The 27,395-nt window shown below is 33.7% G+C and overlaps 1 protein-coding gene across 2 annotated transcripts; it reads left to right on the plus strand.

Annotated features, from left to right (window-relative positions):
* Positions 1–176: 176 nt before the first annotated feature.
* Positions 177–25,924, plus strand: LOC132704417 (eukaryotic translation initiation factor 5B). Of its 2 annotated transcripts, none has more exons than XM_060674407.1 (16): positions 177–472; positions 538–609; positions 705–1,051; positions 1,118–1,833; positions 1,887–2,064; positions 2,118–2,377; positions 2,436–2,654; positions 2,718–2,935; positions 4,838–4,962; positions 7,831–8,012; positions 8,067–8,228; positions 11,353–11,616; positions 12,794–12,870; positions 13,170–13,473; positions 14,351–14,512; positions 25,437–25,924. In XM_060674407.1, the coding sequence occupies exons 1-16, from the start codon at positions 423–425 to the stop codon at positions 25,542–25,544; spliced, it is 3,444 nt and encodes a 1,147-aa protein (XP_060530390.1). In that variant the 5' UTR covers positions 177–422; the 3' UTR covers positions 25,545–25,924. The 2 variants fall into 2 exon arrangements, with proteins under 2 accessions (XP_060530390.1, XP_060530389.1); XM_060674406.1 differs by having other exon boundaries at positions 242–472; positions 2,115–2,377; positions 25,437–25,923.
* The last annotated feature ends 1,471 nt before the right edge of the window (positions 25,925–27,395 follow it).

Below are 27,395 nucleotides of genomic sequence, written 5' to 3' on the forward strand. Positions count from 1 at the left end.
TTACGCTCTGTAGTTCTGTATCAGCCCAAATTATTACATTAAAGCCTAATTTACAGCATGAAAAAGAAGAAAACTTTGATAAACGCCAATTTAGTCCCAAGTTTGATTTGACACGAGCTTTATGACTCACTGAAGAATTATATATAGAATAGCCATTAGTGTTTAAGAATATTTTTGCAAAACAAAAATCTTTTCATCCAGTGAGTGACCTTTAAAAAAAGTTGGTAACGTTTTCTGTGTTCTGTGTTCAGTTTGGTTTCGTGGATTGGATTAGAGAAAAACGACCCGTTCTGTGGGTCAGGTTGCCTTTAACTCGAAGCAATTTATTTTCAGCAATTTTTTCAACTTCAAAAAACTTTCGTTTTACTTATGATAGTGGCTAGTGACAGAATTTGTAAAACTGTAATCAAGAACACTTCGAAATGGTTAAAGCGAAAAAACAGGAGCGCAAAGGGGCGAAAAGCGACGAAAGGTTAGAAAAGAATATTTAAAATATGTTCGCAAAAACCGACTATTTATCATTTTCGGCTATTTCAGCGATTCAGAGATTGAAATAGATACTCCACAACTTACCGATAAGACCGCTACTAAGCAGAACAAATCCGGCAAGTATGTTTATTTCATATTTTTAAAAAAATGCAGGTTATGTTCAATCACATTTTATTTTACGATTCCTATATTTATTGGATGAATATCGTTTTTAGAGTAAAGGAAGATAGGGATACTGAAGCTACAAAGTCAAAAAAGTCCAAGAGTAAGGGTAAAAAACAAGAAATCAAAGCTGAAGACTCAGAAGATGATACCATTCCCATAGCAAAGGGACAGAAATCCTTTGCCATTTTGCAAATTGAAGACAACGATTTAGAGGATGAACCAATGCCTAACAATGATAGTGATGATGACATAAAAACTGTTGATAAAAGTAAGAAAAAAGCTAATGAATCGAAAACTAAAGAGCAAGGTGGTAAAAAAGGCAAAAAGGGAAGGAAAAGGGCTGATAGTGTTGATGAAATTGAAAAGGCTTTGGCAGAGTTAGAAATGGAATACGCAGGTGGGTGTGTTTTTATCAAAGTAGTACTAATCTTTGAAAATTGGGTTAAGGAAGTAAATATTACAGGAATCAAGAAGGAAGGCCCGGAAATGAAAGAGGAAAGTAGAAAACCAGCAAAAGTTAGTAAGGACAAGAATATTGCAGAAAGTGTAAAACCAGATTATGTAAAAGAAGAATCAGAGGAAATTGGCACAGTCAAAACAGCAGCTCAAAAGAAAAGGGAGAAGAAGGAAAGAGAAAAGCAAACAAAGTTGGCTCAGAAAACTAAACATCAGAACATTGATAAGGAGTCTAGTGCCATCACGGTAGTTCCTAATGAAGAAGTGAAAAACGAGAAAGAAGTTTTGGAAGAGAAAGAAAGCAAAAAGAAGAAAAAAAAGATTAAAGATAAGGAGGATAAAGTGGATGTTGAAAGTGAAGTTACTGAAGTTCATGAAGAGAAAATCAGTAAGAAGAAGAAAGGTGGTAAAGAAAAAGATGAAAAGGAAACCAAAAACAAAAAAGGGCCTGCAAAAAAGACCATTGCTGCAATGCAGGAAGCCCTTAGGAAAATTAAGGAAGAGGAAGAACGTCTCAAACGTGAAGAAGAGGATAGGATAAAACGAGAGGAAGAAGCGGAGAGAGCTAGATTGGAAGCTTTGAAACTGGAACAAGAGCGGAAAGATAAGAAAAAGCAGAAGGAAAAAGAGAGGAAAGAGAGGTTGAAAGCAGAAGGAAAATTGTTGACAGCTAAACAAAAAGCGGACCGCGCGAGAGCCCAAGCACTGATTGATAGTCTTAAGGTAATTCTTTGGTAGGGGTCTTATATAAATTGGTAATTTGACATCTTTTGTAGGCCAAGGGCGTGGAATTACCCGATGTCGGTGAAAGAAAGCCAAGGCTGGGTACCAGGGTCAAACCTAGCAAACAAAAAAAGGAGACCTCAGATGAAGTAAAGTCGGAGGAAAAATCTTCAGAGCAGAGTGATATCGGTGACAAAGCAGACATCATACAACTGAAAGAGGAGACAAAAGGTAACAATTTAAAAGCAGATCTGGGCTTAGTGCACCAGTTCTATTTATAGCAGTGGAAGAAGAGGAAGTAGAGGGCGACGATGTTAAAGACACGTGGGACGCTTCATCTTCTGACAGTGAGTCGGAAGAAACTGAATCTAAAGGAACAGACGCTGCCAAAGTGCAGACTTTCGAGAATGATGAATCTGAAGAAGGTAGTTCCGAGGGCGAGTCGGAGGAGGAGAGCGAGAGCGAGTCGGAAGACGAGGACGACGAGGAAGAATTAAAATCGGCGGTTGAAAGATCGAAGGAAAGGGCGGAGGAAAGAATTATGGTGACGAAGCGGTGAGGTCCGAACCTTCGCGGTTATCAATGGCGGATTGTTTGCGTAGAAACGGAAGGAGGAGGCGGAGCGAAACCGCACCGTCGACAACCTCCGGGCGGCGGTGGTTTGCGTGTTGGGCCACGTGGACACAGGCAAGACCAAGATATTGGATAAGTTGAGGAGGACCAATGTGCAGGACGGGGAGGCGGGGGGCATCACTCAGCAGATCGGTGCCACCAATGTACCAGTTGAGGCTATCAAGGAACAAATCAAGATCGTTAAAGGTGTAAGTGAGAGGGCGTGACCTTTGTCCGCGCGGTGACGCGATTGACGTCGTCATTGATTTCAGGCGAACGAGATGGAATTGAAAGTTCCGGGCCTGCTGATCATTGACACGCCGGGGCATGAGTCGTTTTCGAATCTGCGAAACAGGGGTTCGTCCCTTTGCGATATCGCGATCCTCGTCGTCGACATTATGCACGGCCTCGAGCCGCAGACCATCGAATCGATTAATTTGCTGAAAAATAAAAAGTGCCCCTTTATAGTAGCCCTTAACAAAATTGATAGGTGAGTGATCAGCTCTTTAATTTTTTAGTCTCACTCTTACCCTAGTTAGTGAATAAAAATATATTATACATAACATACATAATAACCTATTTAGATCCTATTTGAGTGGGAGAACACAAAGTGTGAAAATATGTTGGCTGATAGCTTACAGGTGGGATTTGGTGTGCCGCAGGGCACAGTGCTTAATCTGCTGATATTTAACATTTACATTAACTGAATAACTTCTGTCACTAATGAGAGAAATGTGTTTTGTTTTGCTGATGGTACAGCAGTGATTCTGTTGGGTAAATCTTGAAGATTAAAGCAATGGCTAGACCATAGTCTATTGTCCCTAAATATAAACATAACACATTTTGTTACCTAAGACTAAGACTTCATGAATCGCATTGTGAACAAGACCTAGACTGTAAATGTAACAACTTTCTTAAATGAAAAACTTTTACAAAATATCTGGTCATCCTTATTGATGAACTGTTTACTTGAAACAATCAAACTAATGATGTAACTAGCAAAATTAGAAAACTAATAAGAGTCATTAATGAACTATGGATTAGTGGTGTGGGGTAATGTCTATGAGATGCATGTGCTGGGGTTGCAGGTAGCTCAAAAATGGATTATAAAAACAATGTATTTAAAAAAAAAATACCCGACTACCTTACTTTTTGAAGAGAGCAAGCTACTTGCTTTTAAACAACTGTATATCAAATCAGTGATAAGATTTATGTTAAAAAACAACTATTATATAACCAAAATAAATGTGGCTCTACATAACCTCAAACATGTCAGAAACATATACTGTACTGGGCCAAAATAATAATAAATATTGTTGATAATTGTTAAGTTTTGATAATGTGTGCTATAAATATAAATAGTAATGTAACTCGTGAGTTCAATTTTGACGTGAAATCAGGGTTTATATAATAACAGAAATAATTAGTAAATACAGTTTCTTTGTATGTACAATTAAAAACTGTAAATAATGAAATGTAATTGCTGAATGTTTATATTTATAATTAAATGAACAACAATATATATATATATATATATATATATATATATATATATATATATATATATATATATATATATATATATATATATATATATATATATATATATATATATATATATATATATATATATATATATATATATACATATACATATATATATATATATATATATATATATATATATATATATATATATATATATATATATATATATATATAATATTTTAAAATTAAGTACATTGTATATTAGTGGATCTTAAAAGCAAATGTTTTTTCCCTCTTAAACTAGGCAAACTACCAAAACAACTCAAGAGTCTAAAAGGAATTCAAAAATTAAAATTTGAACAAAATCCGACAAAAAATATTTAACATATTGTAAAAAAGTTGTTTCTTTTAATATTAAGACCGCGTGGGGAGGACCTGCTTTTTTTTTATGAGGAATCTCCAGTTGATAGTTGGAGCATGTTTTTTGAAACTTAAAAATAAATATGTGAATCTAAAAACAGATATAGAATTAATTTGTGTCGATGCAATCTGTTAATTTTTATTAATAACCAATTGTGTATTTAATCTCAAAATCTGAAAAAGCGAAATTGAAGGAAATATGTTGTTTGTAAATAACGAAATGTGCAATTAAAAAACTAATTGTATTTGTGGTTAGTTAGATTAGGTTCAGGTTTAGTGGTATTCACTTATAGCTAGATATTATTTGTGTAAAATTTGTAATTTTTTTGCATTCAACTGGTATTCTGTGTGAGATCTATTTAATGATAAAATGATGAAATTATTTTTGGTAAGTACTTTGTCCAACTCTAAGCAGAAAATAATAATTCCATTAGATTCTTGCATCAATTCGAACGCAGCTATAATGAAAGTGTCTGGTTCCCAGATTGTACGACTGGCAAACCATGAGCCGGAAAGATGTAAGGGACATCCTGAAAGCGCAGGCGTCAAACACGCAGCTGGAGTTTGATCAGCGGTCGAAATCGGTGGTAGTGCAGTTCGCGGAACAAGGTAGAGGCCAGAAAGCGTCGCACAGTATACACAGTATGCCGTGGCGCAACGTAGGACTTATTAGAAATATCTAGCGAACTGATCAACTGATCAATACTTTAGGCCGTGGTCTATTGGTCGCGCTACGATCTACTGAGGATGGCTGCCGCAGTACCAGTTGAAAGCTATGGTAGCAAAACTAATAGACCACGGCCTAACAGCCCGAAAAAACTCATTAATTACGATGCCAGAAGTGAAAGGCTATGGAAGTATATTATCTGGATTAATTTAAATGGCAGTCCTGTATATTATTTCTTTTCTACATTCTATTCAAGAAACAAAGTAAATTTTGTTCAGGTTTCCCCTATGCCTATGTCTTACTAAATAAAAAAATTTGGGTTTGGACCATTAAAGAAGTCTTAATAGTTCCGTGCTTTAATTGCCTTGTATTGTTTGTTCTTACTGGTGATTAATGAATAATCTAATGAAATTTCTGTACTAATTAGATGATCATGACCATATTTCATCATATTTTTTATATAATATAATTAGTCATTCAAAGAGAATCTATAATATATCACCTAAATGTTAAAATGTCATTACCGGGTCATGTGCATTTCCAAAATTTATCTATGAATTCTTATTTTTATGATTGAACTAAAAAAATTATTGTTCAATAACTTTTGTCTTTAAACTTTAACAAGTTTTTAAATTTGAATTTATATGACTTTAGATTTATGAAACGTCTAGTGAATCATGTTGAAAGTACATCATCTGAATACTGTTTACAAACATGGCGTTGAGGAAAGAGAACAAGGAGTTTATATGATTTTTGAACTTAGATTCGTTTTATGTAATGTACCGTGGAGAAATGAGTCATTACTGTGGAACAGAAACTTTGAAAGTTGTTTCTCGTCCTTGACGCTTTGAAATCGTTTCAGACCTGTATTTTAATAGTAAAGTAGATAAATAATATGCATAAAAAATTAAAAAGTCTAGTTTTATGTAAGAAATTTTAAGTATAAAAGTAACAGTTGAAAAGGAATCACTCAGATACTTTTAATAGGCCACCCGGCCACCCGGTATATAGTTTTAATATTTAACTTGCAAGTCCACTTGTTATTATCCTAATGTTAAGTTTGATGCCCATAAATTGAAAATATAAAAAGACCTCGCTGTAAAATTTTGATTAGTTAATTTTTTTATTCGGTTAATTATTCAATATTTTTGTAAATAATTATCAAGATTGGATTAATGTTTTCTAAAATTTTTGCATGATGTAAATCATGTTTTTGAATCAAAAAATAAAATTAACTAACCGGGTAAAAATACTTAACATCCAACATTTGAGAATGAGAAAATTTGAAAATGTACATACCTTTAAAATTGAAAATTATTTGAGGTTTTATAAAAATTTTGAGAAATCCTTTTTTTTTACATAAGTCTATAAGCATTCTCGGAAAGAGATCAAGCAATTAATTTAATTTATCTCGACAAATATTCTTCGATTTATATTATGCATTTTTGTATTATTTCAATCTTTTTTTTAACAATCAAAAACATTAAATTAACTAACCCGGCAAACATACCTAAACATTCAAGGTTTGAGAATGAGAAAATTTCAAAATTTGATTGCTTTTAAATTTGAAATTTATTTAATAAGTCTGTTAATTATAATTTCATTAAAAGAACCCACAAATATAAGATAGTTATCTAAATCTGAACTTGAAATCATTTCAGGTTTTTTTTTTACAGTAAAATAGATGAATAATATATATATAAAAAATAAAAAGTCTAGTTTTTAAGTAGTTTTAAGTAAAAAAGTAACAGTTAAAACGAAATCATGCTTCTAGTAGGCCACCCACTGTGCGCCACCCGGTGTATAGTTTAAATTGGCGACTTTTTAGAAAAAAGTCCAATTTTACCAAATGTTAATCTGATGTCCACAAATTGAAAATATGAAGAATCCTTACCGTAAAATTTTTTCCGTTAATTCAAGGAAAAAAATGAATTCTTTAAGTGATCACCAAAAATGCAGAAACAGAACAGGCTTATAGTTAATTTACTAATTTTTTTAAATATTTGCCGGGACCTTTCAAAATTGGCATTTGACATCCTAATTTAAATAAATTGCAATCTTGAAACTACTTAAATAGACTCTACTGAATATTTTAATAAAGTGTTAAACGCTAAAAAATCGTTAAATGCATTTGTAGAAATCGTTAAAGTTTAACATTTTAAAACCAAACAAAGTTTAGTTGATGTTATTACAATTTAGGGAGGCAACTGACTTAAAAAATACAATAAAAAATTTATAAATTTATTTTAACAAAAAATGCCATATGGTGTTGACTTTAGTGGTGACACTATATGAAATATTTTAGTATGTATAAAAAGAATGCATCTTACCGAAAAAAATGTATCAATTATCTCTGCTCAGGATAAGATTCTGTTTTTATTTTCTATTTTACACTCCAAATATGTTATTTTAGCCGTTAGCTAAAAATGAGCACTTAAGTGTTCGAGACGTACTGAACTATTAACGCCTCTTTATACAAGAGGATTTTACATTAAATTAGTATAGAGGAGGACAAGGCAGTTTCTTTTTCTTGAGTTTACCACTCCAATTTGAACTTTTGGAATTTGTATCGCATGTGTTTTATCTGGGTTAATTTAAAAAAAATCTTTGGTAAAATTCTTAATTGAGCCTTGAATATTTAACACACGGTCCTTTATAAAAAAATACCCAAATAAAATATATGTTCTGTTTTTTTCCATTATTATTTAAATCATTGATAAAAATATGAACATTCAAGTCCTGGTGTTCTGCCTGTTCGTTCCGCTGTTCGTCTCGTTCGCGTCTCAATTTCTAGATGTCTTTCGTTTTAGGGTTGAACGCGGCGCTATTCTACGAAAACCCGGACCCGCGGACGTATATCTCGTTGGTGCCCACCAGTGCGATCACCGGCGAGGGTATGGGCAATCTGCTCGCCCTTATCGTCGACTACTGCCAAACGAAACTGCCCAGACGCCTGATGTACTCGGACGAGCTGCAGGCGACCGTCCTTGAGGCAAAAAGGCATCACCATGTCTTCTCGCAGTCGCCGACATTTTTGTTGTTCTAGGTCAAGGCGATACCGGGGTTGGGCACCACGATCGACGTCATTTTGGTGAACGGTCGCTTGAGGGAGGGCGAGACCATGTTGGTGGCGGGCACGGACGGACCGATCGTCACTCAGATTCGGTCGCTGCTGATGCCGCAGCCGCTCAGAGAACTCAGAGTGAAGGTATGGCATTCTGGGGGTTAGAAGGTTTCTTTTCCTGCTAAATCTTATAATTTTCAAAATTTTTATAAAAGTAATTGCTCTACAAAACAAGTAATTTGAAAAACTTCCAATCTGAGTTGTTGAAAATCGACTGGTCGGTATTCATTCTCATAACTGATTGTTAGGTATTTTCAGTAGCCCTTGGATAACTGAAGAAATAATTAATGACAGTGATAAGTTACTGTATTTACATAAACTATGTTAATCATTTAAAAGAAACCACGAATAGAATACCTGCTCGGCAACGAAACATTACAACAATATTTTTAAGATTCTTGTGTACTTGCAAAAATTTTTCTTAACGCGAGGTAGAAACAAAACAGCTGCTGTTGATCAGTTCAACCTTCACTTTTTTGATAGCATAGGGAAATCATATCTGAAATATCAAGTTTCTTCCACCTTAGAGCTACCTATATATCTCCTATATCTGTCTGGTTATAAAAATGTTACATGCTTAACTTTAAAGTATACACATAACTCCGGGGCATTGACATATCTGGGAAGTTACTCTTTTTCCACTGGTGACTTCCCATTTTGCTTAAAGCATGCAACTCGTAATTACAAAGGTATTGCCTGCACGTTAAAGTTTTACAAAATCTTTGAAAAAGTCTTTTTTTTACATGAGTCTGTTGGCGCTCTCAGACAGAGATCAAGTAATTAGTTACTTTAACTCTACAAACTTGGTCTTCTCAATTCTTCGATTTATATTATGCATTTTTTCATTGTTTAAATCTTTTTTTTTTTCAGTTAAAAAAATAAAATTAATTAACCCGGTAAAAATACGTAAAGGTTTGAGAATGAGAAAATTTGAAGACTTGAATGCTTTTAAAATTGAAATTTATTTAACGTATCTGTTAATTATAAATTTCATTAAAACAACCAACAAATTTTGAAAAAGTCAATATAGGTTTCAAAAATGGCATAACTGCTGTTAAAAATATACGAGAGTTATCTAAATCTGAATTTGAAATCGTTTCAGGGTTTTAAAATCTTAGAAATTTTAAGTAATCAGAATGGAATCATAGTTCTAATACGCCATCTTCTGTGCGCCACCGGGCATATAGTTTTAATATTTAACTTGTCGGATCGAGAAAAAAGTCCAATTGTTATTATCCTATTGTAATTTTGATTATTATTCAACCTGAATGAATTAACATTTTTGCATTATTTAAATCGTGTTTTTCAATCAAAAGATTAAATTACCTAACCGCAAATATTGAAAAGTCTCTACGTAGTGTCAAAAAAGGTATAACTACTGTTAATGTAAGAGAGTTATCCAGAACTGAATTTAAAAGTAGAAAAAAAATATTAGGAATTTTTAGGCAATGTTACATCCATTTGAGTTTGCGGTAAACGATCTAAGGGGTCTCCGTGATATAAATTTTTATATAAATATTATAAAGGTTATATTATTAAGTGTCCGTTAATCCGAGGAAAAAAATGAATTCCTTAAGTGACCACCAAAAATGGAGAGACAGATCAGTCTAATAGTGAATTTACGAAACATTGAACCTGTCAAACTTAACATTTTTTTGAGACACCCTAATTTAAATAATATATGTAACTACTTAGACAGACTAGACTGAATATTTTAATAAAGTATTTTTCTTTAAATTCATCAAAAAAATCTTCATATCCACCTGTAGAAATCGTTGAAATTTATGTAAAGTTAACATGGTTTTAACATTTAAAAACCAAATAAAGTTTAGTGTATTTTATTACAATTCAGAGGGGTATGATACATGTTTTATCTAGCTTAATTTAAATAAATCTTTGGTAAAATTATTAATTGCTCCCCGAATATTGTAATCCACCGCCCTTTATAAAAAAATACCTAGATATATAAGATGACTTATCGCTAAGCTATTAACATATCTTGTAAGTTACTGGTTTTCCGCTGGTAACTTCCCATTTTGCTTAAAGCATGCAGCTCTTAACTCGTACTTCGTAATTAGAGAGGTATTCCCTTCATGTTCATGTTTTACAAAATCTTTGAAAAAGCCTTTTACATGCGTTTATTAGCGTTCTCGGATAGAGATCCAGCAATCAATTACATTCACTTTGCAAACATGGTCTTCTCAATTTACAACGCTCTTTTGACTTTATAAATGCTACTTAACAAATTATTTAGTTATGGTATTCGTTATAATATTTTTTAAGTAGTAGAACTTGATGGACAGTAACGGAACTGATAGTTTTAATTAGTATTATCTCAGAATCTAAGACAGATTTAAATGGGGTTCTTGAAGGAAACTTGTTAGGTCCTCTTTTTGTTTATTATTTTTTAATGACATTTTCTCACTTTTTGCTGGCAGTTATTTTTCTTTTTCTGACGATTCTGTTTTTTTACTTCTTTTTATATTATTCAGCAGTAGTTTCAACCCTAACATTGTTAGGATGGCAGCTTATTGCCAACGTTGAATGCGAATAAAACACAGTTTCTGGTGTTTTCTTGTAAAAACATAAATAAAAGTTTTTTAATCAGACTGGGTACCTGTCAGAGTGGTGTAGCTAAATTTGTAGGTGTTTATTTTGATTCTCACCTGACCTAGACAAATGACAAAGATGATATTTTAAAAAACTGTCTACCTATTGACTACGTGATGTGGAGAATAATTAAATTGGTTTCCATAGATCTTTTATGTTTATATTATATTGCATATGTTTCTTCATGAGTGAACTATAGTGTTGTGTGTTAGGGTAACTCATCACGTTCTGGCAAGCATTTAAATCGCAAAAGCAAATCCTTAGAACAATGTTCTCTAAACCTCGTTATTTTTATTGTTGTCAACTTTTTTTTTCAAGTCTTTATTTTTAACCACGTAAACAGTTAAGGTCTAATTGCGTAAAATTGTCCATTGTGGCCAATAACCTAGTGGTCAGTGAAAATGTTGCACTGTGTAAATTTTTTTAAATAACTGTAGTAGTAATAGTTTGGTGCGTCATGCTTTTCATAGCTTAAATGAGTTTTATGTGATATGTGATAATAGTTTACTATAATAATGGAAATGGAAATAAATTGTTTTTGAAATGAATTAAATTGTGTAAATCTGATAAATGTGGTTCTTTCTCATTTCGGCCGTAGAACGCGTACATGGAATACAAAGAGGTGAGGGCGGCGCAGGGCGTGAAAATCGCCGCCAAAGAGCTAGACAAGGCGATCGCTGGCCTGAACCTCTACGTCGCGCACAAGCCGGACGAGATCGATGTCCTGCGTGACGAGGTGTCGCGCGAATTGCGCAGCGCTCTCTCCAACATAAAGCTGCAGGAGAGGGGCGTATACGTGCAGGCGTCCACGCTCGGTTCGTTGGAAGCGTTGCTGGAATTTTTAAGGGTCAGCAAAATTCCGGTGAGGTTTCGGTGGTAGATTTTTCTTTTTCGCGGAAATTATTTCAATTGATTATAGAGATGCTCCAAATTTTTAAAATCTGAAAATGTCATAAATTTTTGAGATAACAAAAAAAATGTCACAGCTAACCGTAAACAAACTTGACAAACTATGTTACTTTGAAATCCATTTTATCATACTTAAACTGTATTGTGGAAGCTGTTGTTGTGTACAATTCAGAGCATTAGTGAATATTAAATAGTTAATTTAAATTAGGTCCATTTTTGTTTTGTGCTTCCGAACTAGCAAAATTATAAGCACCGCCCAATTTATATTGGAGAAACCTTAACAACTATTTTGTCTTAAAATGCTTCATTTCAGTGATGCTAGGTGTTGAAATATTGCGAAAAAAATCGTTTTTTTGCTATTTTAAAGTAAAACCTCTTCTGACTTTTATTTTTAAGCTCGGCAAGTAGTATTGCCACTTAAAAACAAATTTATACCCTAGATAAATTTATTTCTGTTTCACTGGTGAGACCCTTATAATTAATTTGAGTAATGAAAAAAGTGGTACGCCAATGATTTATCACCTTTTTGTTATAGATAGAAAATGATATTTCCAGTTTTTTCGCTATAACGAACTATATTCGAGAGAAAAAACATGTTCTTTGCATGTGGACCTAATTGCCGTATCTACCTATTTTTATTATTTAAATTAAATAAAATGGTCTCACCAACGCCACTGGTTAAACAAGAACGGGTTTAATATAATAATGCCTACCAAATGAAACCAAAATCTAGAAGACATTTTTTTAAAATATTTAAAAAGTTTATATGAATTCTTCTACTTTATTTTGTCTGCTGAATAGGCTGTTAAAGTGGTTTAGTCGATTTAAAAAAAAAAATTCTTGAAAAGCTATGATTACGATCTTAGGATAATCGCTATTGAATGCTTCTTAACACAGCAAATTGAGTTTTTTTTAACCCCATAAGTTCAACACTGGGATTAATCCAAGGTGCTAAGAAACGAAAGACTTTAGGTCCCCATTGGTTGGATTAAGTGTTTCTTAGCATATTCAAGTTTAACTTTTTTAACACTCTTTCAAACATCGCTATATTAAGTTAGTGAGATAAAGACAAATTAGATACCAAAGGGACGAATAAAAGGATGTTGGTCATTAGTTTTAGTTTGTTTCAGTATGCGGGCATCAGAATTGGACCAGTTGTTAAAAAAGACGTGATGAAAGCCTCCATAATGTTAGAGCACGATCCCCAGTAAGTATCTGTTATGTCTTGATTAAGGCGATTTTACATCAGTGAATATTACCCTGAGGTCGATGTTATACATTTCTGTTAAATACAAAACATTTAATGTTATATATAAAGTCAAGGAGTCCATTGTGTCGGGGATATTGCTTTTGCGGAGTTATTCTTAAAGAAGTATAAGGTCGCATGTTCTGTGAAGTTGTATTCAGCTGTATTCAAGACAAAGTCACTGATTTTAATTTGCCTTTAGTATTAATTAATAATTATTTCAAATGAATTTGACCGCAGAGTTGATTTTTATAAACCAGGTACGCGACGATCTTAGCATTCGATGTGAAGATCGAAAAGGACGCGCAGGAGTTGGCGGACAGCATGGGCGTGAAAATCTTCCAGGCGGATATCATTTACCACCTGTTCGATAAGTTCACCGCGTACCGTGAGGAGCTGAAGCAGCGCAAACGGGATGAGTTTAAACACATCGCTGTGTTCCCCTGCAAGCTGCGCGTGTTGCCCCAGTTCGTATTCAATTCGAGGGATCCAATCGTCTGCGGCGTCATGGTCGAGGCGGGTATCGTCAAGGAGGGAACACCCATCTGCGTACCTAGCAAAGAGGTGAGGTAGCGCGGGTCTCTCTCTCTCTCTCTCTCTCTCTCTCTCTCTCTCTCTCTCTCTCTCTCTCTCTCTCTCAATTAGTTACTTCAATTTCTTTCTTGAGTATTTATACGCTGAAATGAATAAAAACAAGGTTTTTAGATAGCTTCAGAAGTTACTAAATATCACTAACCAAAAAATGACCTAACCTCACTCTGTTCATTGGTTCATGAAAACGGCTCAAGCTCCTGCAATTTTTGTTGATAAATGGAATCATGAAAATTCTTCTGGATGAAACATACTTCTTTTATACTAACAACAAACTTCGTTAGTTTATACGTCTCAAAATGTCATTCAACAAACTCATTGTATTTAGAGGTTGTTTGGCTGTTTTTGTTGTTTTGCAAAAGTTGTTTCATAATAGTCCTTATTTAGTTGAAATGAAAGTGAAATGAAGTGAAAGTTGAAGTTGAAGTGCTCCTTTTACCCTTGCTGCTAATAATTTTTTGAGACTTATCATCACTGGAAGTAGGTGATGGGTTAGAACTTGGCAAGAAAATAAGAAAAATAGGGGGTTAAAAAGAATTTTAAAAGGAGCCAGAACACTTTAAACAGTTTTTCAATATGATAAACGAAAATTTTGATAAAGTACTGAGTCATGTGAAAGCTCTGATAGTGAAAATGTACACAAATTTTCGAGATGTACAGTTTTTGAATATTGGAATCCACTATTTTTTCATTCATTTAAAATTAGTTTGTTTGAATCTCGAATATTGACCAAACAAATGGCCTATTCCTCAACATCACTTTTTCTTGGGAAAGTTGTTTGCTACGAACGAACCTTTTCCTCGGCTGACCATAATGTCGAAGCGACACACCTTATTATTGTCATTCGCAGTTTTTGGACGTGGGCGTGGTGACCAGCATCGAGAGTAACCACAAACCGGTCGAGAACGCGCGCAAGGGGATGGAAATTTGCATTAAAATCGAGCCCATACCGGGCGAGGCGCCGAAAATGTTTGGCCGCCATTTTGACGAGACTGATATGTTGGTTAGTAAGGTAAGTGTAACGGGGAAACATTTTGACGGACTAGTTTTTGTTTTCTCTCTCATTTCGCGACGTGGGAAGCACAATTTTATTCATCTGAAACATCAGCGGCCATGTTTTTCGGAGAACTTTCAGCCGTTTTTCGAAAATCGCTCTAAATTCAACAACAACCCGATCTAAACTGGTGTGGCAATGGCGTAATGGGGATTGCTGACTTGATCTTGCTCGTTTTTATAAATTTTATAATGAGGAGTTCTCGTTTTTTGATTACTTTATTTACCAATATATTTTTACACATTATCATTTGGTGATGAAACAATAATACAAATTGAAAAGGTTAGAAAAAAATTTAAGTCTTTCTAACGTTTTCAAAAAAGATTTAAAATTTACTCCTTTTTCCTTTTAAATTTTTTTAAGGGGTTTGCATGCCGAAATGAACTTTTTTGGCAAATAAATTAAAGGAAAGTCGCAAAATGAGTGGAAATGTCGAAATTATAAAAAAAAAACTGATCGCTAAAGTTTGTGACTTCGGAGATAGATATAACACGGCGAAAATATCATTTTTTGTCGATTAAAGCTTTCTCTGACTCTTAAGGAAAATCCAGAATAGTCAAAAAAATCTCTTCTAAAAGATTTAAAAGTTTAAGTTCCTATAAAGACTCTAGCTCTAAAAGCTTCTCTAGAATCTGTCATTGGCCCATCATTTTGGTAGGACACGAATTTAAATAAATGTAACACACTAAATCACCTGATCTGGAATTAGTAAAATAAAAATAGGTTAAAGTAAACAAACCAATGCATTCGAATGACAAACGCAAACGCACGAGATCTCATCTCAAAAATCTGTTTAATTTCTTTTGTATGTGAACCAAAAGTGGAACCGATTTTCATCTGTAAACGTTTACTGTCGACGGGTTGGAGGTGTAAGCACCGACCACTAGGTACCGGCCATTACCATAAATTGCTTCGATCGGCCCAGTTTTTGCGAAACACGTGGGATGCCTTCTATATCTGGCGACACCGATAAGCGTCAATCAGTTGGTTACCTTAGCACGAGACGATTGTCGATTTCTATGGGAGTTTTCGTGATTGTAAAGTTCTAGAGCAGTTCTCGGATTGTTCTCTGACCGTGCAAAACTAAGTGCGCATTGGATTGATCTATTTTTGAAGTATCAGCGAATTGGTAAAAACCCAAACGTTCTTGTACGAGTTCTACCTTTTATATTTCGAGATTTGTAGTAAAAAACGATAAGCTACCAACCAATATGAGTTTATTGCTTCTCAAAATATTCACGCTGATGATCAATAGACTTTTGCATTCATTGCATTATCAAAGCACTTTTTCCACATCGAGTCGGGCACCTAAAAAACATGCTTTTTAAACGCATCAATCGCTTCTTCTGGTGTCAAAAATCGTTGCCCACCTAATTTATTCTTAATGTATGGGAATAAACAGAAGCCATTAGTTGCTAAATGAGGACTATATGGTGGATGTGATTCATAAAATCAACGTTTTTAATGGTCAAAGAGTTGTTTGTTTGCACTGATCGGGGAGAGCTAGCATTGTCGTCGTGGAGAGCTAGCATTGTCGTCGTGGAGAGTGATTCGTCTTCGGCAGTTGGTTTTTCTAATTTCTTCGAAAACTTTCTGCAAACAAATGGGTGTGTACCATTCAGAATTTATTGTTTTACATTTTTGCCAAAGAAACAGTTGCAACGTGGCCAGTTTTCCTGAAAAAAACAGGCTACCATTTGATTCGAGGTGCTTCGCGCACGAACAACTTTTGTGGGCATTGTCTCATTCGCACAGTCGACTGCAGCTTACTTTCAGGTTCATATGCATAGATCCATGATTCATCACCTGTCACGATATCATAGACGTGTTTGAAAGCGCCGCGATCTTATTTTTTTAGCATTTCCTTCTACCAATCAACATGACCTTTATTTTGAGCTGATGTCAAATTGTGTAGAATCCAACACGAACAAATCTTTTTAGAGGCAAAATGTTCATGCACAATTGTATGTATCCTGGTCCCACTAATGCTCAAAGATACCTCAATCTCATGGTAAGTCACATGACGATCCTGCAAAATCAGTTTCCGGACTGCTTCAATGTTTTCTTGGACAACCACCGATTTTCGACAACCTTCACGAAATTCATCCTTAAGAAAACTGCTACGATCACGACTGAAGTCCGAAAACTCGTGGTAAATAGTTGTCCTAGAGTTAATCCACGTCTGAAGTTGTAAAAAAAATATTGCACGAAAATGCTCGCTATTAAGTTCCATTTTTAACCCTCACATTTTTTTTGTTTATCACAAAAAAGACAAACAACACTCGTTCGCCAAAACCTAACTGAGTAAACCTAACCTCAAAATGTCAAACTTCCATATAACTTCCGTATAAAAACGTTAGTCGCCAGATGGCAGGACTAGTTTAAGAAAATCCCGAAATATAAAAGGCAGCCCTCGTAGTTTCGTAAACTTTGGTGCATAACCCATTGTTGAACAGAAAATGCTCTCAAATCTTTGTTTTGATAATTACAAAGATTCTGCTAAAATAATGTCTAAAAGAGCCTCAACCAAAATCTTTGTTATTTGTTACAAAATGCCATGAAAGGTTAACAATGGAAAAGGAAAACACAAAGCACATAGTCGAACAATCGATAAGCATACACATGATATTATTTATTATGTGTCAAAAATTACCTTAGAACGGTATAGTATGTCTCAAAGTATATCGGCTGAACTGGCAATTATCGAAATAAACTGTCGACGGCAACAAAACACCTGACCAGTCGTATTGTAGGACAGCATCTCAGACGGACTTTAAGATGTTTTCAAAATAAAAAGATTAAATAAATATTCATTCATTAATATTAATTATAATAGGTTCTATGTTATTTATTTAATTTTTAAAATGTGCTCTACGGCATTTTCCAGCCCTCAACAGTCTTACTTAAAGCCGGAGTAGCATTTAGGGTCACAAATGTTCTATGAGAGAAAGCTGTATGTATATTGTTTAATAATAAAATATGAAGTTAACCCTTCTAATACTATTTCTGGTAAATATAAATAAATAAAAACCCCATATTTGAATTACGCAGGTTCGAGACAGATCTGGACCGATACACGATAAATGGTCATGACTGTAATAATGCTATCTGTTCGTATGGATGTTTTGGGCCAATAAATCAAACCGGTCCGGGGTAGTAGTAAGGAAATTGAAGCACAAAATGTATGGAAACATTCTGTTGTATTGCGTACTGTATAATTGTAATTATATAAATAATAAGTGCATATTAAATATAATTAGTGGTCAGAATAGTTTGAATCTGTGCTATCGTTATCATCTAACGATATAATTATAATTTAAAATTATTGTCCACTTCAAGTATATGACGTATTGTCCACTTCAAGTATATGAATAACACATTCTCTCCAACTGCTTTCTGGTATTAACTCAAACTGAGTTTTAATTATATCATTTACATGGGAGAGCATTTTTGGGTTTATATTATTCTGTCTAACTTTGTTTTTTAATTCGGCCCATAACATTTCTATAGGATTCAAGTCGCAGTGATAAGGTGGTAATCTAAGATTTGTGTCAAAACGAGTCTCGTCTAATTTGAGTTAAACATTTTTTTCTACTCCCGTCTGTAAAATACCGAATTACCCACCGATCTAGCATGCGGGAAGCGTCACTTTACCACGTCAGTTTCGTTTCCCACGGATCCGAGTCACGTCGGACATTTCCGATATTTTACCGCACGGGTTTGGGAGCAATCGGATGTTTTCAGAGGTATTTCCCACGCCTTGAATTTTGACGTTTGTCAATTCTGAAGGTCATGTCAGTGAATGTATTCGTGTTTTTTGGCGAAAATCTACCCAAAAACTAACGATCATAGAAAAAGTATAGTATGTCACACGTTCGGTAAACTTTTTATTAAACACTTGCTCGGCTACGTTCCGCTCGTGTCAAATAAACTCGTGAGTCAAATGCCGTTTACCGCACTTGTTGCATAATATACTATTGTTTCCATTCCATCAATCGTTGGGTCTCTTTAATGCAACTACGCTGGTCAATATTTTTAAATCTAAATATTTCACCACTGCCAGTAAATCGACCATTTTCTTTTAATTTCTGTTGCAATGTTTCAAGTGACGGAATCTGATTACACTCTCACATGCACTTCCCAGCGAATGCATCCTGCATCAACATTCCTAAACACCTTCATTGAGCCTTTGTCATATCGTTTTTTCCTTTCTAGTGAATCATTATCAAGGAATCCACGTAACGTTGACTCCACTGTCCTCCAAATGACGTTTTAAAAGACCTGCATACCAATTTTGCATTAAAACATTCGCGGACTGTTATAGTAAACGATTACTGATGTGTTTTCAACCAGTTTTTTAAAATTTAAATACTTAGAAACAGTATGTGCAATTGCAAGAACCTCACGCGTGGTCCCTTGTCGACATAGTCGCAAATTCCAGCCGCCCTCCTACCGAAACTGGGTCAGCATTTCGACTCGGTTTCATTCTGTTCTGAGTCGATCAATACGGATTAATGCGTAATAGAATTTTTCCCCCGTTCGATACGTCCCGCATTGCATCAGCGAAATGGTGCAGCGGGATCATTACGAGTGTTCACTATGACCCATTTGTATAAAGCTTATTAAAAAGATAACCAAAGTTTCGCTAGAAAAACTTTTAACATCAGTTTTTCAAAACTCCCCAATCTTGGTGGTTAAACGATTTGTCTAGCAACAACTCAATTTTATACCTTTTATATGTAGGTCAACACAGAAAAAGAATTTCTCAGTTCGAAAAATGGTTTAGCAGAAAAAAGTCTCCGCCTCCATATATGATTCTTCTATTTAAGATTACGTATTTTAAATTTTGATTTTTTGAAATGATTATAGAAGTTATTCAGAACCAGAATACGTTAAAGAGATGATCCTTTGTTGAAGAAGAAGTATTTCAAAGGAATCTTATGTTAAAACAGATTTATTTTATCTTCTTTTGCTTTGAATTTGCTTTTAGTTTTTTAAGTTGATTTTTTTTAGTGTTACGTTCCCCTTTATAGCCAATTACGAGGCACTCTTTACAATTTTCAAAAGAAAGTAAAATTTTACTCTGGAAAATCTGTAGAAAATCAGAGTCTGCATTAAAGCTTTCTTTTAGTGCTTTTCAAGAATGTTTTTTGTACTACACTGAAGGAAACCTTTTGTGTGGTACATGGGGTCTATCAATGTTTAATTGCATTAGTTGGATTATAGGCTACTGCCATTGCATTGAGATGAATGTCAATGTTGCATCGTTTTTTAATTTTATTGCATTGAATAGAGAATTTAAAAATCACATCCTATTTCTGATTTTTTCTGCTCTAATTAATGGATAAACATATTGGTTAGTAAAAAGTTTGAACATCATTGTTTAATAGGGGTTCCAAGCAAAAATTAATTAGTAATAATTAATAACTATGTAATACATTGCAATAAAAATAAATATTAAATAACTGCAATAATAATAAATATAGCTATTAGGTAATATAGTGGCTCTACCACGGTAAAAATTGATGCTCCGCAGACGCTATTCATATCTTTGTAGAGAAGCTAGTAATTTTCCGCGCTTGCCTTTATATTGCACCAACTAACTTGCAATTTCCACCATTTTCTCTCTAAACAGAGATTTCAGCACACTTAACTCGTTCTTCCATAATATTCTAACGAGATCTAGGCATATTTTGAGAAAGCGCTGTTGTAAAAATGCAGAATCCAAATTTTTTGACGATCTGTCAGCGGGCATGTTGGTTGTTTACTTCCGAAAGGTCATTGGTTAAGAATGTGATTTTAAATCTCGCGCATGCGCATGTTGAATGGACCTTCTCAACTTTTCTTTCATAGTTGCTTCATAAATTCTTCTACTATCTTCTATATCTTTAGTAGCTTTGTGCAAAGACCCTATAGATGATGTTACAAAATTCTTGCAACTAATTAACAAAAAGAAAAATTGAATATTTCAGTAATTTCAGAATATATTCTAGAGTCTAGACTAAATCATCCTGACTAGTAACTTATAGATATGTATCGGTAAAGATTTCTAGTTAAAAATAAAAATTAACAAAAATGGACGATGCCCGATACTCAAAATTACCCTTGACACCCTACCTAGAGGCATAGTCATAAAGAAAACTACGGGTTAATAACTAAATACTTATTTCTTTCTTCTTCTTCTTCTTTTCATTTTATAGACTGGTTTCAAGCAGCAAGCCAGTTTTTGATTTGAAATTTTTAAAGAAATTTGCTAGAGACCACCTCCGTACAAGATTTATGATAATTTATTATCAATATGTTATATTTTTTAGTTGAAAACGATGCGTGAAACGTTGTTTGAAATTCAATTGAGATTTCACAATAAATTTTCATTTTATAAAAATGCAGCTCCTTTTTTTCTACTTAAAAAATATTTTATATAAAACTGGCAGGGGCGTCACTGGTTATTTAAAAAAAAAAACATATTTTTCATTAAACAATGTCGTTTGCTGCTTGAAAGCAGTATACAAGATGGCAGTGGTTTAAAAATTATGGTAAAAAAGTGTTTTTTCTTTTCCTAGATTTTCAACGCTTTGTATCTCGAAAAGGAACCTTTTCCGAGCATATGTTTATATAGTAAACTAGAAAAAGGTAGGTTATGCATTTGGTGGATTAATTTCGGAACCAATGAATTTACGCTGCAATTACTAACTTCTATAGAAAGAAAGTCAATGTCGAAAAATAATAATTAATATGTAGTAAAAGCCATATCTAATGTATTAAACATATGAAAACGTTTAGCTGCTAGCTGACGCATGGCAGGAAGATATAAACACTGACGTCATGAGCAATGAGAGCGCGTTCTGGTAACTCGGACCAATTTATTTACTTTTTTTTTTTTCACTGAAACTGATGGATTGAAGTTGTTTTATTATTGGGATCATATCGCAAAAACTATTTTTGATCATTTAGAGAGACAGGTCATTATTATTATGTTGGCTAGTGACTTATAACTATAGATATGTATGCGTAAATATTTCTAGTTAAAAATGGAAATTAATAGAAATGGATGATATCAAATACTCAAAATGACCCTGCTATAGGTTTCTTTAAACATTGACACTTTACCTAGAGGTATAGTTATAAAGAAAACCAGGGGCGAATAACTGAATACTTATTTCAAGAAGTAGAAAAAAAACATAAAGGACGGAATATCAAACACTAACAGGAATAATTACTATATCTTACTAACAACGAAATGTAGCTTAGAGCGAAGTAGTAATAATTATTTGGTTATCTTGTCTGCACCGTACTGTAAAATTGGCAGCGGCGACGACCATGACCACGAAAGAATGCGGAAAAATGTCCGGTTTACTTAAAATGCTAACTTGTGAATTTTTCGGAATTTCTTAAATAACTAATACTAAACTTGTTTTATTGCTAATTTACGACTCGCGGGCAGACAGACATTGGTAGTAAAAGCTTTGGAAGAAAACGTGATGATGATTTTTAAACAATAACTACCTCCGTACTAGATTTGTATGGAATTTTTCTTTAATGTCTAATTTTCACGATTTCGTCATGCATCAAAATGTTTTTTTTTAATATTTTTGTTTACTTAAAAAATATTTTATACAAATTTGCCAGGGGCGTCACTGGTTAACTTAAAAGAAATGTTTTTCATAAAAAAATGCCTTTTGCTGGTTGAAAGCAGTATACAAAATGGCACTAAAATATTCAGAGTGGTTTGAAAATTAGAATGAAAAAAGTTTTTTCTTAGATTTTCAACGCTCTCTCGAAAAAGAATCTTGTCGGGACATATGTTTATATAGACAACTAGGCATTATTTTCGAAGTAGAATATCCATTTGGTGCAATAATTTCGGAACAACCTGTATAATTGAAAGGGATTTACACTGCAACTACTAACTTCTTTAGAAATAAAATGTTAGTCAAAAAATAATAATAAATATGAAGTAAAAGCCATAACTATATAATATATATGAAAATGTTTAGTTGCTAGCTGACGCATGGCAGGAAGATAGAAGCATGAGGAATTAGAGCGCGTTCAACGAATTCGGACCAATAAGCTGATTTCTTTCTGTTTTTTTCGCTAAAACTGATGGATTGAAGTTTTATTATTTGGATCATATCGTTAATACTATTATTGATCATTTTATGATAATGTGGGGAAATTTATTTTTGAAAGAGTTGCCCTCTGGTATGTCGAACACTATTCGATTCTAGGAAAATCCCGAAATAAATTAGAGCGGGTTCGTTCATCACTCGTGCTTACGTTCGCTAGGTTTTGGTTAACATTTCGCGAAATTAGGTTCCGAAAATACTATAAACAAAAAGTCCGATTTAGAATGCGGGATCGCGGGCCGGATGTTTGGCCACGTCTGAGCGCGCCCGAGTTTGTTTTTTCGTTTGTGGAACGTTTGAAGGCTTCGCGCCAGGGCACTGCAAAGTTTACTTCCAGCAAAAAATTAAACAATCGCTATACTCGGATGAAACTGTTAACTAACTAAAACTCACCGAACTAAAATAAAAACTAGCATAGATTAATATTTTGCAGCACAGGACTGGCCAAATTGTACACTCCCCTTTCTAAAGGAGGATATTTTTATATATAGAAAAAATGATTTGATCCGTAAAACATCCGATGTGTTACACAGCATAGTACTTCAAGAGTCGACTATTTGAAGAAGTCTTTTGGGAATTATGAAATTAACTTAAATATTTTTTGCCCGATTTTGTAAAAATTTGGCAATGTCATTTACCATGTTAAAGTTGTTAACTTGTTTAAAATTGTGTCCAGTTTTGACAATTTTTGTTATTTCGTTTGAATGAGCTACTAAAAATCTAACTTTTTTGACCCTTGAGTTTCCGTATCTGGCTTTGTTTTCAACCAAAAAAATTAAAATCATGAAAATGAACATTAATTTTTGGACCATTTGAAACAAACCTAGTTGCAAAAAATTAACACTCAAGAAAATAATGGAAGAGACCAGCACCTTCATTGTAGGCATAACGACCAAGGTAAAAAATTTCTCACAAGATGTTTTTTTTTTATATTTATATTACTCTCTAACCAAGTGTTGGAAAGCGCATATTTCTTCAAGTTCCTTGCATACGCAAATATCGGTTCTGGTAGAATACAGTAAAGGTAAAAGATGGTATCGACGAAGGAAGTATTAACCGATTTATAAGACGGAAAAAATTTTAACTAGCGTCTCTTATGAGGTTTGGTAAATTTTTCGAAAAACAAGGACACTTCTCTGAATGCCATATGCCGGTATTTATTTTTCTCCTGAATCGACGTTTCCATCCATTTTATCCGCGTTTTTCTTTTTATTTTCACAATTTCATCCAGTTCACCTTTAAACACGCCTAAAGCATCTGAACGCTTATCCAGACCCCTCGGAGGCATCAGCATTAAAAAAGAACTCGCCAATTAACTGAATTATCCGTTCCCTCAAGGACATTCTATTTGACGAAAACAAGGGATGCAACCTTTATGTATGTGGAGACCACATACCCGTACTTTAAAAGCTTTGAAAGATGGCGGGATATTACTTTCAACATTACCTTTTGTGTATAGCGGGATAATGGTTGGAGATATCTAGCATGTTTCTCGAAAATATGCATTAAAAAACGTACTTACGTAGAATTTGATGGTTTAAATATAATATTTTAAAAACTTATACTTCAATATTTATGAACAGAAAAAATGTTATATTACATAGTCTTCCCTGTATATTTTTAATTCTTTTAAAAAAACTTCAAAAAATTATACAAAAGTTGGAAATGAGGTTCTTGAAAATTCAATTCAATTTTTGTTTACAGCTGGCTTCAGTTTCTCCATTTCTAGATTCTTTATGAAAAAAATTTTTTTCCAAACCAATAACAATTAGATGTTACGCTATTATTAGATGTCAATTATAAAATTCCCTTGGTTTAGTGTAAAGAATATAAAAATGCGTAAAAGTACGGGGTGTCCCATTTCAGTTGTGATACAAGTTATTCAACATAAATTGGGACACCCCGTATGCAAACTAGGCTTGCAGAATCGACCAGTCAAATTTTGTTATGTGTATGGACCGAAATAATTTAAAAAATAAATACAATTTATATTTATTTATATTGTGCGTTATGTCGCCATCACCTCGTTCTGAGTACTAAATGGAGTGGATATTTTTATAGGGATTCTCCGTATCACTAAGTATCTTATTCGGTTTTTCCTTGAAATTTGACACACTAACACTCTATAATTGTTGTTTAAAACATTTTGATCGAATTTGGCTAGTCAATTAAGAAGTGGCCAATTGACCGGTCAATTGAGCAGCCCCAACACTAATACAAACCTAGTGAATTCAGTAGAATCTCGTTTTGAATCATACAACTTATGATTTTTTTTTTGTAAAATTGGAATTAAATTTACTAAGAAAGAAATACTAAAATGGTTTCTCTGAAACAGTCTAAGACATTATGCAACTGAGTACAATTTAATCGACCGTGTATCTTGGGCCGGGTTTAAAAGTTATTCTTTTCATGAAAATTGAGCCTCAGACACCCATATTAGTTTTGGTTGTTTAACCTGTTGTTGAGGTAATTCGATCTCCAAAAGCACCTTCCACATAGCGTATATAGAAACGGGCGCACGCCACTGGCGCGAAGAGACGTTTTTCAGCGCGCGACGTCAGAAGACGCCCGGCGAATATCGTCGCGACGGCCTTGACCACATAAATTATCTGTCGGATTTGTCACCGCATCAGTTAATCGCGATTAATTAGTTTTAATTAGCTAATCGCCAGATGGCGCGATCGTTGGTTCTCGGAATCGGCGATAAATCGCGGCCACCTCAGCACTTGTGATCGGTGATTTGGTTTTTGTTGCAGATATCCCGGCAGTCCATAGACGCGTGCAAAGATTACTTCAGGGACGACTTGCTTAAGACGGACTGGCAACTGATGGTCGAACTTAAAAAACTCTTCCAGATTTTGTAATAAATACAACAACGTCGACGGTATTTTCGATTTATCGGAGATTTTTTTGCGTTTTTCCTACACGGGGGAACGCGGGCGAGATAAAGAGAGTGTTATTTACTTAGGGTTCATATACAACTGCATATTAATTTATAAAATATACGTGTATCTAATATCAAACCTGTCTTTAATTCGCGAGGGATGAACCACCATCCATGTCATTTCAAAGATTTCATGGATTTTCCAATTATTTTACGGATTTGACTGCTTTTGATATAATTTTTAGCTTACGTTCAAAACTTTTGTATTCCGCGGTAATTAACAGATATTAAAAATACAATATTTTAAAACCTCTTTTCAAAACATCAAATAGATATATAAACCCATAAAATTTCAAAATGGACATAATTTTTTTCAAGATCCTTCTTTCTTTTTAGATTTAGTAAACTTATTTACTTTATAAGTTGTGAAGAATGTAAATGAGTAAGAGAACTTTTATATAATACACTAACTGTATATAATAATTTTAGGATTTTAGAATAAATTTGAACATTTGAGGTTATACTCTAGTCGGAACATTTTTTCCTATATTAAATGACCTATCCACATAACCTTAATTAAGTAAGTTGCCTCTTAAAAAAGTAAATGTTTAAGAAGACATTTAATAAAGAATTTTAAAATTGCTAATAAAAGTGAGCTGAGCAAATACTCCAAAAGATACCACCAATGAAGTTAATTTCACAATGCTGTTCGTCAATATTATTTGGGGTGCCACCAAATATTACTCCTTAGTGTGCAAATAACTTAAAAATTGTAATTTCATTATCAATTTTAATTATTTTTGGTTAATTTGGTTAATGCTGAAAACTCCAACAAATACAAATATGACACGGATTTGACAGATAACAAACATTTTACAAATTTCACAGAGTTATTATTTGTTAATAGTGGATATTTAGTTGAAATGTTAAGTTCCAGTCTATTATACCGAAAAACAAAAATTAAATATGAATTAGAACAATAAATGGTGCCCTTGTCCTTATCACTGCTCATTCATGTATTACATTGAAAACTGGTTACAAGCTACACTTGAGGACTAATTATTTAAACTTACCTTATCTTTGACTCAACTTAAGTGATTGCAGTTCTAATTTCAACAACTCAAAGTTAAACATATTATACTCGAATCAAATCAAAGCGAAAACAATTCCTTGCTTCGTAATTTATTGATTAAAAAAACATAACCTGAGCTCGTATCTTGAGTACATCGCTGGATTCTATCTGTATTTAAAATGCAAACGTTAACTGAAGTGGTCAAACTTTCGGTTTCTCCCTGTATTTCAAAAACAAAGCCAGCTAGAACTGTTTCAAAAACATCTTTTGTTTCATGAAAATCGAGCATAGTATTGCTAAAATCGCATCACGATTTCTAATAATTACTGAGATACCCAAAAAAACTAAGGAGTAGAACGTAAGGTTGATTCGCGGAAGCGTCAATTACCATTAAAACCAATTTAAAATAGAATAAAAAGTTAAATAATTAGATAGATACTAATACAAAATCGATGGGGTACAGATATACAAGAATTTTTGGATTATTTGCTATTTTCTGTAAAAGAAGTCGAAATAATATTTAATGCAACAAGTGTGGTAAACGGCATTATGGCAAGTGTCATTTTAGGACGTTAGTTTGGTTTCCCACGGGTCTGAGACACTTCGGACATTTCCGGGACATTACCTAACACGGGTTGTTTTGCGCAAGTCTGCCCAAAAACTAACGTTAGTAGAAAAAATGTAGTATGCAACATGTTTAGTAAACTTTTAGTAAACTCAAATGACTCAAATGCCGTTTATCACACGTGTTGTATAATA

Source organism: Cylas formicarius, unplaced genomic scaffold, assembly GCF_029955315.1.
Source record: "Cylas formicarius isolate icCylForm1 unplaced genomic scaffold, icCylForm1.1 PGA_scaffold_7__23_contigs__length_41026272, whole genome shotgun sequence".
NCBI classification, from domain to species: Eukaryota; Metazoa; Arthropoda; class Insecta; order Coleoptera; family Brentidae; genus Cylas; species Cylas formicarius.